Source organism: Meles meles, unplaced genomic scaffold (genome assembly GCF_922984935.1).
Source record: "Meles meles unplaced genomic scaffold, mMelMel3.1 paternal haplotype, whole genome shotgun sequence".
NCBI classification, from domain to species: Eukaryota; Metazoa; Chordata; class Mammalia; order Carnivora; family Mustelidae; genus Meles; species Meles meles.
The window spans coordinates 263,860-277,173 of NW_025721151.1; the positions used below are offsets into that span (position 1 = coordinate 263,860).

Below are 13,314 nucleotides of genomic sequence, written 5' to 3' on the forward strand. Positions count from 1 at the left end.
TGGAGATATAAATTAACAGAAAAATAAAAATATATGCATCTTAATAAAGTCATTACAGAAATATATTACTATTACAAATTTACAATTTCTGTGACATATTTTGTAGACAAATGTATGCCTCATCAAAATTTTATCTATGAGGCAAAAAACTGACTAATTTGTTTTCTCAATGTATGTGTTATTTTTTTTAACATCTGTAAGTTTTCCTGAATAAATCATGGTAGAACTAAAATAACGAGTTAATAAGAGATTATCTTTCTGTACTTAATATGTGTCTCTCTTTAGGGAAAACTAAAGTAATGTCCTTTGGAAAATATTAACCAAACATCAACTGATTTCTTCTTTTTGGGGTTATTCCCACCATCAAGAATTGGCCTGTTTTTCTTCATTCTCAGTTTTCTCATTTTCCTAATGGCTCTGTTTGGAAACCTGTCCATGATCATCCTCATCCTCCTGGACACCCATCTTCACACACCCATGTATTTTCTACTTAGTCAGCTCTCCCTGATGGACCTGAGCTTCATCTCCACCATTGTCCCCAAGATGGCTTCTGATTATCTCTCTGGAAAGAAATCTATTTCTTTCATTGGGTGTGGAATTCAGAGTTTCTTCTTCATTACTTTAGCTAGTGCAGAAGGATTAATATTGGCCTCTATGGCCTATGATCGTTACATGGCAATTTGTTTTCCTCTCCATTATCCCATTCGTATGAGCAAAAGAGTATGTGTGTTGATGATAACAGGATCTTGGATCATGGGCTCAATCAACTCCTGTGCCCACACTGTGTATGCGCTCCATATACCCTACTGTCGATCCAGAACCATCAATCATTTCTTCTGTGATGTCCCTGCCATGTTGACGCTGGCCTGCATGGACACCTGGGTCTATGAATACACAGTGTTTGTGAGCACCACCCTCTTCCTTGCATTTCCTTTCATTGGCATTGCATGTTCCTATGGCCGAGTTCTCCTTGCCATCTGCCGTATGCAGTCAACAGAAGGGAGAAAGAAGGCCTATTCGACCTGCAGTACCCACCTCACTGTGGTGACTTTTTACTATGCACCCTTTGTTTACACTTATCTACGCCCAAGATCCTTTCAATCTCCCAGAGAGGACATGGCCCTGGCCGTCTTCTATACCATCCTGACCCCAATGCTCAACCCCATAATCTACAGCCTGAGAAAAAAGGAGGTGATGGGGGCCCTGAAAAGAGTGATTCTGAGGTTCTGCTATGTAGAAATATAACAAAGTTCCCACTAGTTCTGTTACTTAGAAGTATATTAATTTCACCTTGTATACTCCTTAAGAGCAATGCCATTCCAGGATTGAATACAGGGATCGTATTAACCTAGAAAACTAAAATAATTGATATTTACCAAAATAATGACATATCCCAAACACTCCTTTTGTTTTCTATCTGGTAACTTGTTAATAAATGTAAAGAGCATACATTTTCCCTTAACTTGTGTGTAAAAAGGTTTTATTAGTACATTGAAATGACATTGGAAGTAGTACAACTTGATGGTATTCTTAATTATAATAGTTCTAATATACTTAGGATACCTTCCTGAGTGGCTAAAATAAAGAGAATGGAACAAGAAATATTATAATATATATAAATATGTAAGTTTAATTTCAAATAAAGTTTACACTTGACTAGTCAATATTGATTCTCTTCTTTCCTGATTTTCAGGGGAAATGATACAACAATTAGCCAAAGTCCTCTGCATGGAATTAGATATCTTTATAAGTTTATCTATTTTATGAGCAGGACGCTGGAAGTACCTAGAAGAAATCTAAGAAAGCAATTTACCAGGGATCTACATTGTTAGGATAAATAATTATGATTGTGAAGATGTAAATGGACTATGGAAAATTGAAAGCCATTTTCTAAAAGTATTGATAGGATTTATGTACTATTTTGTGAAGATTAATCAATCAGATCCACTCCCCAGTGATAGTTGAAAACCCTCATATTTACAGCCCAAAAAGTTATTATTAACATTTCAAAAGACAATTCCTTTTATGAGCATTCCATTATATATTTTGTGCTCTTATTTTTTTTAAAGATTTTATTTATTTGACAGAGAGAGACACAGAATGAGTGGGAACACAAGCAGGGGGGAGTGGGAGAGGGAGAAGTAGGCTCCCCACTGAGCAGGGAGCCCAATGCAGGGCTGGATCCTAGGACCTTGAGATCATGACCTGAACAGAAGACAGACGTTTAATGACTCAGCCACCCAGGTGCCCCCATTTCGTGTTTTTATAATTCCACTGAACCACATTTGTGGGTTGGTTTGGTGTGACACTCTCTGCACCACTATTTCTAATAGATATGCCTCTTTAGGTACTAGTTTACAAATGTCCTACTACTACATGTAGCTTATCTCTACAACTGGATACTATGGACAAATTACCATCACTGTTTGGGGGATAATTCTACTCTACCCTTTATGTTATGAGGTCAGTTGTGAACATGGAAGCTAGAATAAACAGGCAAGAAGTCCTGTATTACCCAAAGCATCATGGATGACTGATATTAGAATTGAAAATAAGTATTATTTCCTCAAAATAAAAGATCCACATGTAAGAAGATATATTATGAATGTGTGTATTTTTATAGTAAAACTAAGTAAGTCTTTATAGATTTCTTGACTCTTAACTGATTAAAAGCTTGATTTTCAGATGGCATAAATATGACTTATCACCTAATATATGATGGAAATTTTTCTCTTCGAAAAAAGCTGTATGATAATATAATAATGTTTTCAAAAAGGAAGTGCTTAAATTGCAAGATTAGCCTTTTACTACATAGTTCACTTTCAAAATTGGGAACAAATAACATATTCATTGCTTAATATCAATGACCAAACATTCATCAAACATTTACTCTTTATTAAAAGTGTTTTCTGGTTGATTAAATTGGGATTTGAAATGTTATTATCTAAGGTTCTTAACTGAAATGAATTCATTTCTAAACAGAAATCAATTAAGATCAACTTAAGGGGGGCACCTGGGTGGCTCAGTGGGGAGCCTTCGGCTCAGGTCATGATCTCAGGGTCCTGGGATCGAGCCCCACATCGGGCTCTCTGCTCAGCAGGGAGCCTGCTTCCTCCTCTCTCTCTCTCTCTGCCTGCCTCTCTGCCTACTCATGATCTCTATCTGTCAAATAAATAAATAAAGTCTTAAAAAAAAAGATCAACTTAAGGGGCAAATATATTTTTTAAAAGTGACTTTCAGACTCTTCAGAAATGCTGACCCAATGATGTATTCATATTTCACAACCAGAATAAATTTCCAACATATGCCTGAGAATGACTCACAACTCGCACAATTCAGAGCTCAAAATCATATGATGGGCTCCTCTGAAAACTTGGTGAATTGTAGTATATGCTACTCATTCTTCTTCTGCTGTTTATTTAGTGAAGTGTATATCTCTTTCTTTTTAGAGATACCCACTCCAAAGTTGAATTTTGAGATTAAATAATCTAATGGAAAATATGAACATATGCATTTTCCATAACTAAGAGTCAGACAAGGAAGTGACAGGTACTAGCAGAGATAGCAGAAGTTTTGCTTTCTAAGACATGTCAAGAGAGAGGTCAGACACAAGAAGAATGGTCAATGTTCTTTGAACTTTCTGTTGAAACAAGGGTCCATGGTTTCTATTATTTTTTTACAGCTCTATTCTGTAGGTTGAATATTCAAGAAATTTGCATTTCAAATTATACAAATGTGATTATCTATTTAAAAACCTGTATTTTGTGTTTCAAATACACCCAAATGTTTATAGCAGCATTACCAACAATAGCCAAATTATGGAAAGAACCCATATGCCCATAAACTGATGAATGTATAAAGAAGATATGGTATATATAAACACACAATGTAATAATACTCATTCATCAAAAAGAAATGAAATCCTGCCATTTATAATGACATGGATGGAGCTAGAGTGTACTATACTATGTGAAACAGGTTAGTCAGAAAAAGGCAAATACCATATGATTTCTCTCATGGGTAGAATTTAAGAAACAGACCAGATGAACATAAGGGAGGAAAAATTAGAGGAGGCAAACCAAAAGATATTCTTAGCTTTAGAGAGCAAACTGAAGGTTGATGGAGGGGGAGGGTGTGGGGAAGTGTTAAATGGGTGGTGGGTATTAAATAGGGCTCTTGTGATGGGCACTGGGTGCTGTATATGAGTGATGAATCACTAAATTCCTCTCCTGAAACCAATATTACTCCCTATGTCAACTAAGTAAAATTTAAATAAAAACTTGAAAAAATAAAATCCTGTATTATTTAATAAAATAATTAATTTGATAGAAAATAGAATTTTAAACAAATATATTGAAATCTTATTGTTATTTAGGTTTCTTATGCTTAAATGATTTCAAATATATATGCAACTACATGCAATTCATGTAAGTAGGAGTCTATTTTCTTCTAAACATTATTAAGAAAAAAAGAATTTCAATGCAATTTAAATAATGTCATTATTTCTATTTTTTTAAGATTTATTTACTTATAAGAAAGAGAGAGAATGCATTAATGGGAGGGAGAAAGAATTTGAGGAGACACTGAGCTGAGTACAGAGCCTGACTTAGGACTTGATTTCACAACCATGAAATCACAACGTGATCAAAACCAAGAGTTGTTGGCTCAACCAACTGTGCAACCCAGGCACCACATCATCCTTTCTATTTTAAATTGACTGGATACTTTTAACAGATACTATGTTCCTTTACACTAGTGATCTGAATTTGAATATTTGATTTTTATTCTCCCTGATTTCTTCATGTTTTTCTACAGATTTTTGTCCTCATTTTACTCAGTCCCCACCCCCTGACCTTGAGAAACATCAATGTATCTTATATATCAATAAACTTGTTTTTTTCTATTGCTTTGTCTTGTCTTCCACATATGAGATCATTTGGCATTTGTCTTTCCCTGCCCAACCTTCCTCACCTAGCATAATATCTTCAAGGTCGATCCATGTTGTCATAGATGACAAAATTTCATTCTTTATATAAATGTATTTAAATATACTCTATATATTTTATGTATTTATACATATTTTCCTTATTTATTCATCCATCAATGGATATATAGGTTGGTTTCATATCTTGGATGGTATGATTGTCCCATTTCTAATTTTATGAGGAAACTCCATACTTTTTAAAATATATATAGTGAATAGACCAGCTTATATCCCCAAAAACAGTGTACAAAGATTCCTATTTATCAACATTTTCACCGACATTTCCATTTCCCTCTTTTTGATAATAGCTATTCTAAATGTGGAAGGTTATATCTCATTTCAGTTTTATTTACAATTTTCAGACCAATTATGACATTGATCATCTTTTTCTATAATTTTTCGTACATTTGCCATTGGTATGTCTTCTTTGCTAACCAATCTCTATTCATGTCTCCGCCAATTTTATAATAAAATTTTTGCTTGAATTATATGTGTTATTTTTATATCTTGTCTTCTACTCCTTATTACACATATGGTTTGCAAGTGTCTTCTCATATTCATTGGTTTGCATTTTAATTTTGTTGATAATATTTTTTGTTTTGCCGATTTTTAGTTTGATATACTCTTACTTGTTTACTTCAACTTTTGTCCTTATTGACTTTAGTGTAAGACACAAAAACTTATATAAACCTGTAAAGAAGCTAATCTCTTTTTTCTTTAGGAATTTTAATGGTGGCTTTGTCTTTAATCCATTGTAAATCAATTTTATGTATGGTTTAACATAATGGTCCAGTTTCACTATTTTGCATCTGGCTCTTCAGTTTTCTCAACTGAAAAATACATAGATTATTCATTTACTGCATTGATTGTCCTTTCTCCAAAGTCTATTCTTGAATTCTTTGTTGTAAGTAAATTGCCAGTATATTCGTGAGTTTATTTCTGGTCTTGGGTTCCTTACTCTTTCTCATCCTTTAGAATGCACTGAATACTGTGGGGCTTCGCCATGCTCACAGTTTTGTATCTTCTGGAAATGTATGCATCTACTCCACACTGTTCAGGAAGCATAGAGGGTATTTTAGGATCCTTGTTTATTTTTATTTATTTTTTTAGTAATTTTATTTTTTTCGGTGCTCCAAGATTCATTGTTTATGCACCATATCCAGTGCTCTATGCAATATGTGCCCTCCTTAATACTCACCACCAGGCTCACCTATCCACCCAAACACTCCTCTCCAAATAGTCAGTTTGTTTCTCAGAGTCCACAGTCTTTCATGGATCATCTTCCCCTCTGATTTCCCCCAACTCACTTCTCTTCTCCTTCTCTCAATGTCCTCTGTGTTATTCCTCATTCTCCACAAGTAAGTGAAACTTTATGACAATTGACTCTCTCTCTGCTTGACTTACCTCATTCAGCATAATCTCTTCAAATACTTTCCATTTGGATACAAATGTTGGGTACTCATCCTCATTGATAGAGGCATAAAACTCCATTGTATATATGGACCACATCTTCTTTATCCATTCGTCTGTTGAAGGACATCTTGGTTCTTTCCACAGTTTGGTGATTGTGGCCATTGTTGCTATGAACATTGGGGTATATATGGCCCCTCCTTTCACTGCATCTGTATCTTTGGGGTAAATAGCCAATAGTGTAATTGCAGGGTCATAGTGTAGCTCTATTTTTAATTTCTTAAGGAATCTCCACATTGTTTACAAAAGTGGATGTGCCAAAATGCATTCCCACCAACAGTGTAAGAGTGATACCCTTTCTCCTCATGTTCTCCAACACTTTTTCTTTCCTGTATTATTAATTTTGGCCCTTCTAAGTGGTGTAAGGGAGTATCTCAATGTCATTTTGATTTGAATCTTCCTGATGGCTAATGATGATGAACATGTTTTCATGTGTCTGTTAGCCATCTGGATGTCTTCTTTGGAGAAGTGTCTTCTTCCCATATTTTGGTATGCTTATCTGTTTTTTAGGTGTTGAGATAAGGAGTTCTTTATAGATCTTGGATATCAGCCCTTTGTCTATGGTGCAATTTTCAAATATCTTCTCCCATTCCGTGGGTTGTCTCTTAGTTTTGTTCACTGTTTCCTTTGCTGTGCAGAAGCTTTTGAACTTGACGAAGACCCAAAAGTTCATTTTTGCTTTTATTTCCTTTGCCTTTGGAGACATATCTTGAAAGAAGTTGCTGTGGCCTATGTCAAAGAAGTTACTGGCTATGTTCTCCTCTAAGATTTTAATGGATTCCTGCCTCACGTTGAGGTATTTTGTCCATTTCGAGTTTATCTTTGTGTATGGTAAAAGGGAATGGTAGAGTTTCATTCTTCTACACATAGCTGTCCAATTTTCCCACCACCATTTATTGAAGAGACTCTCTTTTTTCCACTGTATATTTTTCCCTGCTTTGTCAAAGATTATTTGACGATATAGTTGAGGGTCCATATCTGGGCTCTCTACTTCATTCCACTGGTCAATGTGTCTGGTTTTGTGTCAGTACCCTGCTGTCCTGGTGATCACAGTTTTGTAGTAAAGCTTGAAATCAGGCAACATAATGCCCCAGTTTTCTTTTTCTTTTTCAACATTTCCTTAGCAATTCATGGTCTCTTCTGGTGCCATACAAATTAGGATTGTTTGCTATAGTTCTTTGAAAAATGCCAGTGGAATTTTAATCCAAATGGCATTGAAAGTCTAGATTGCTCTAGGCAGTATAGACATTTTAACAATGTTTATTCTTCCAATCCATGGGCATGGAATGGTCTTCTATTGTTTTGTGTATTCTTCAGTTTCTTTCATGAGGTTTCTGTAGTTCCTTGAGTACAGATCCTTAACCTCTTTGGTTAGGATCCCAAGTATCTTATGGTTCTTGGTGCTACAGTAAATGGAAACAATTCTTTAATTTCACTTTCTGCATTTTCATTGTTGTGTATAAGAGAGCAACTGATTTTTGTACATTGATTTTGTTTCCTGCCACATTACTGAATTGCTCTATGAGTTCTAGTCATTTGGGGGAGTAGTCCTTTGGGTTTTCCATATAAAGTATCAATGTCTTCTGCGAAGAGAGAGATTTGGACTTCTTCCCTGCCAATCTGAATACCTTTTATTTATTTTTGTTGCCTGATTGCTGTTGCTAGGACTTCTAGCACTATATCAAACAAAAGTCGTTACTGGGCATTCTTGTCCTGTTTCTGATCTGAAAGGGAAGGAAAGGGAAGGCTGCCAGCTTTTTCCCATTGAAGATGATATTCACTGAGGGTTTTTCATAAAAAGATTTTATGAAGTTGATGAATGTTCCCTCTATCCCTGTACTTTGAAGGTTTTAAATCATGAATGGATTCTGTATCTTGCCAAATACTTTTTCTGCATAAATTGAGAGGACCATGTGGTTCTTCTCTCTTCTCTTATTGATTTGTTCTATCACATTGTTTGATTTCCAAATGTTGAACCACACTTGAAACCCAGGGATAAATCCCACCTGGTCATGGAGGATAATATTTTAAATGTACTGCTGGATCCTATTAGCTAGGATCTTGTTGAGAATCTTAGCATCTATGTTCATCAGGGATGTTGGTCTGAAATGCTCCTTTTTGGCGGGTTCTTGTCCTGGTTTTGTAATCATGTAATGCTGGCATCATAAAAAGGGTCTGGAAGTTTTCCATCTGTATCAAATTCTGGAACAGCTTCCAGGGAATAGGTATTATTTCTTCCCAGGTAATCCATCAGGTCCTGGGATCTTGGTTTTTTTGGAGGTTCTTGATCAGTTCTTTAATCTACTTAATACTTATTGGTCTTTTCAAATTTTCAATTTCATCCCAATTGTGTTTTAGAAGTTTGTAAGTTTCCAGGAATGCATCCATAATCTCTACATTGCTTAACTTATTGGCATATAGCTGTTGGTAATAATTTCTGATGATTGTTTCTATTTCCTTGGTGTTATCTGTGATCTCTCTGTTTTCACTCATAATTTATTAATTTGGATCCTTTCTCATTTATTTTAGATTAGTTAGGCCATGGTTTATTGATCTTATTAATTCTTTTGAAGAACCAACTTCCAGTTTCTTTGATGTGTTTTACTGAATCTCTAGTTTCTATCTCATTGATCATTCCTCTAATCTTGATTATTTCCCATCTTTTGAGTGGGGTTAGTTTAATTTGTTATTGATTCTCCAGTTCTTTAAGGTGTAGAGAGAGCTGGTATATTATAGATTTTTCAATTTTTTGATGAAGGCTTGGATGGCTATATATTTTCCCCTTAAGACCGACTTTGCTATAAGTTTTAGACTGAAGTATCTTCATTCTTATTGATTTCTGTGAAATGTTTAAGTTCTTCTTTGATTTCCTGGTTGATCCAAGCATTCTTAAGCAAAGTGGTCTTTAGCTTCCAGGTATTGGAATTTCTTCCAAACTTTTCCTTGTGGTTGAGCTCCTGTTTCAAAGCATTGTGATCTGAGAATATGCAGGGAATAATCTCAATCTTTTGGTATCAGTTGAGCCCAGATTTGTGACCCAGTATGTGGTCTATCCTGGAGAAAGTTCCATGTGCACTCGAGAAGAATGAGTAGTCTGTTGTTTTAGGAAGGAGTGTTCTGTATCTATCTGTGAGGTCCATCTGGTCCAATATGTCATTCAATACTCTCATTTATTTACTGATTTTCTGCTTGGATCATGTGTCTATAGCTGAGAATTGTGGGTTAATATCCCCTACTATTAATGCATTCATATCTACATGACCCTAACTTGATTAACAGTTGTCTTAGGTAGTTGGCTGCTCCCATATTGGGGGCATAAATATTTACAATTTTTACATCTTATTATTGAATAGACCCTCAAAGAATGATGTAGTGTCATTCTGTACCTCTAACTACAGTATTTAGTTTAAAATCTAATTTATCTGATATGACAATTTCTATCCCAGCCTTCTTTTGTGGCCCATTGGCATGAAAGATCATTCTCCATCCCTCACTTTCAGTCTGGATATATCCTTAGGTTCAAAATGGGTCTCTTGTAGACAACATATGGATGGGGAGATATGTCTTTATTAACATCATGTTTCTTGTGAAGTCCTTGTTTCTATAGGTTGTCTCCATAAATTTCTGTTCAATGACATTCTTGGGTTTTTCCCCCTCTTTTCTAGAGCCCCCTTAATATTTCTTGTAGTGCTGGCTTAGTGGTCACATACTCTTAAACCTTGCTGGTCTTGGAAGCTCTTTATCTCTACACCCATTTTGAATGTCAGTCTTGCTGTATAAAATATTCTTGGCTGCATGTTCTTTTCATTTAGTGGCCTGAATACATCTTTCCAGACCTTTCTGGATTGCCAGTTTTCTGTGCACAGGTCTGACATCATTCTGATGGCCATTCCTCTGTACATAAGGAATCTTTCCCCCTAGCTGCTTTCAAGAGCTCCCATCTAAAATTATGATTCATAATTTTCACCATCAGGTGTCTTGAGACCTTTCTAGATTTTATGATCTTGGGGGGACATGTTTCTGCCTCTAGGACATGGACCTGGCTCCATTCCCCAGATTGTGAACATTTTCATGGATAATTTGGTTAACTATATCCTCTAATCTTCTTTCTCCTTCCCCTCAGGGATACAAGTAATTCTGATGTTGGAACATGTCATGGAATCATTTATTTCCCTAATTCTGGTTTTGGGTTTTTTTTTGAAGATTTTATTTATTTCTTTATTTAACAGACAGTGATCACAAGATGGCAGAGAGGCAGGCAGAGTGGCTTTCACTTCTGCCTTATGCAATTCCATTTTTTCATTAATGGTTTTCTGCAACCTAGCCATCGTCTGGATAATTGTTAGCCTGAATTCCCTTTCTGACATACTGTTTATGTCCATATCTAATAGATCTGATGGAAAAGGCACAGTCTCTGAATTGTTCCTCTGTTGGGCATTCCACTGCCTAGTCATCTTGGTGAAAGATGGCTGAGGGAATGTCTAGCCTAATGTATTAACGGTGATCCAGGCAGGGTGCACCCTGGAATGATTTTGAGCAATCAGGTGTCCCCACCAAAAAAGAGAGCAAAAATTTTAAAAAGAGAGAGAGAGAGAAAGAGAGATACTGGGGGGGGGGGGAAATGGATAGAAGACCCACACTGAATGGGCCCTAAAGTTAAGATTTATAAAGTATACACACAAAAACACCAAAAAACAACAAAAGTAAATGACAAGAAAAAAATGAACCCAGCCAAAATGAACCCCAAGTATAAGATTTATGTACTACCAGAACAAAAACACACAGAACCACTGGCAGAAGAAAAAGATGGGAGGGTGGTTATAAATTCTCAGTGTGGGTGGGGAAGTTTATTTTAATTCCTCCTGGGTGTGTCTTGATGTCTTTGTTAAAGGACTCACCTTTCCTGAGATCAAGGGGGATTTAAACTGGTTTATATATAGGGGTAGTATTTATTGGGAAAAGCTTACCTTTATATGACTATTAAAAATAGTAATGGAAAGAAAAAAAAGAAACAGGTATATGTATCAAAAACATTCATGTTAAAAGTTATATTGGAATTTGTTATAAGGAACCTCTCATTCTGATGGTAAATAGGTTAAAATTACTTTTACAAATTAAAAAGAAGGAGAATAGGGGCGCCCAGATGGCTCAGTAGTTTAAGCCTGTGCCTTCGGCTCAGGTCATGATCTCAGGGTCCTGGGATCGAGCCCCACATCGGGCTCTCTGCTCAGTGGGGAGCCTGTTTCTCCCTCTCTCTCTGCATGCCTCTCTCCCTATTTATGACCTCTCTCTCTGTCAAATAAAAAAAAAGGAGAACAGTGGGAATCAATTAAAAATAAAAGTAGCATCTATGAAGTATACAGGTCTTACAGCAATACTGGGAGCTTAATAATCCCACCCTCTTATATTGGGGCTTACAATTTTATGGAGATCCTGTGGTGTTTGCCCTCTTTTTTTGTTCTTTTTTTGTTTTTGCTTTTGTTTGTTTGTTTTGCCTTTTTTTTTCCCCCTGGCTTTCTGGGGGAAGGTACTGCCCCTTGATTTGTTAGGCAGACTTCCTTGAGTTGAGTCCTTCTATCCCCTATCAAAGGGCTAGGCTCTGATAAAATTTGTTTTTCAGGCTTTTGTTCTCTGGAGGGTTTTGTTGTTTGTTTGTTTATTTTTTTCTCCCCTTGGAGCCTTTTGGTGGTTCTTTGGAGGTTTAGAGGAAAGCAAACTGGGCCCAGACATCTGGCGCCCAGAGAATGCCTCATTCTATTCCCCTCTGTGTGCTCCAGAGCACATAAACTCCCCGTCTGCCATCTCCCACCAGCAGATCACATCCCTAGCCTCAGTCTCAGGGGTCACAGGAGCTACTGCTTATACCCTGGTGCTACTAAACCCACCAGCAATATGAGTCCAGAGAGCTGGTTTCTGGTGGCTGTCTTTGCCCCAGCTGTCTGGGCAGGTCCAGACTGCAGGAGAGATCCCAACCAGAGATAGCATGCTGAGATTTTCCTCTAGACAGAGGCTGGGAGTGTTCAGATGATCACTGGTCCTAGAGAGCGCTGGCTAGTGCTTACCCAGGCCTCCCTCAGGGGAGGGTGTGGAGCGCAACTCAGACCCTGTTCTTTCAGTGTGTGTGCAGAGTGCAAAAGACTGTGGTTTCAGAGAGCGCTGGCTTGGTCCCCACTAGATTCTCTCATGCATGTCCCCATCCAGACGCTCTCACTTGTGTTGGTGACTCAGGCAACCAGGCCTGGATGCTTCACCTCACTCTCTCTGGCAGGGCGCTGGTGGTGGCTGTCCTGGGTCTGTGGGCTTAAATCCATGCCCCTAACCTCTTGATTGCACCAATTTCTTTTGTTAAGATCTTTTGTTCTTTTTCAGTGTTTTTAACCAAATTCCAAGTTAATGCTGGTTCCCAAACACAGGGCATTCTTGTATTGAGGTATTACTTTCCAATGGGTCACTGATTATGGCTCCCTCTCCCTTTTGTTTATCTTCCAATATCTGTCTGACATTCCCATTCCACTTTACCTGTCCACTGGCATCTTCTGTCCCCATAGAGATCCAGAAGTATATAATCCTACATCTCAGACTGTTTATATGTATGTTCAGAGTGATCTGGTAAATAACCAGCTCACTTTAGGGGACCAGTTGACACAGCATCTCCTACTTCTCCACCATCTTGCCCCTCTCAAGACTTTTCTAGTTTTTTGAGAAAGACTTGTTTGGCTATATTCTTTCCTCTTAGAACTTCCTTTGCTGCATCCCAAAAGTTTTGAACAGTTGTGTGTTCATTTTTGTTTGTTTCCATGCATTTTTAAAATTCTTCTTTAATTCCCTGGATGACCCATTTGTTCTTTAGTAGGATGCTC

At 36.9% G+C, this 13,314-nt stretch overlaps 1 protein-coding gene across 1 annotated transcript; it reads left to right on the plus strand.

The window, feature by feature from the left end:
• Positions 1 to 306: 306 nt before the first annotated feature.
• On the plus strand, positions 307 to 1,245 carry LOC123936053 (olfactory receptor 2L8-like; the record flags this gene model as incomplete). Its single annotated transcript, XM_045996836.1, has 1 exon — positions 307 to 1,245. A coding segment is annotated over one exon (939 nt), but the record flags the coding sequence as incomplete, so codon positions are not given.
• Positions 1,246 to 13,314: the final 12,069 nt, after the last annotated feature.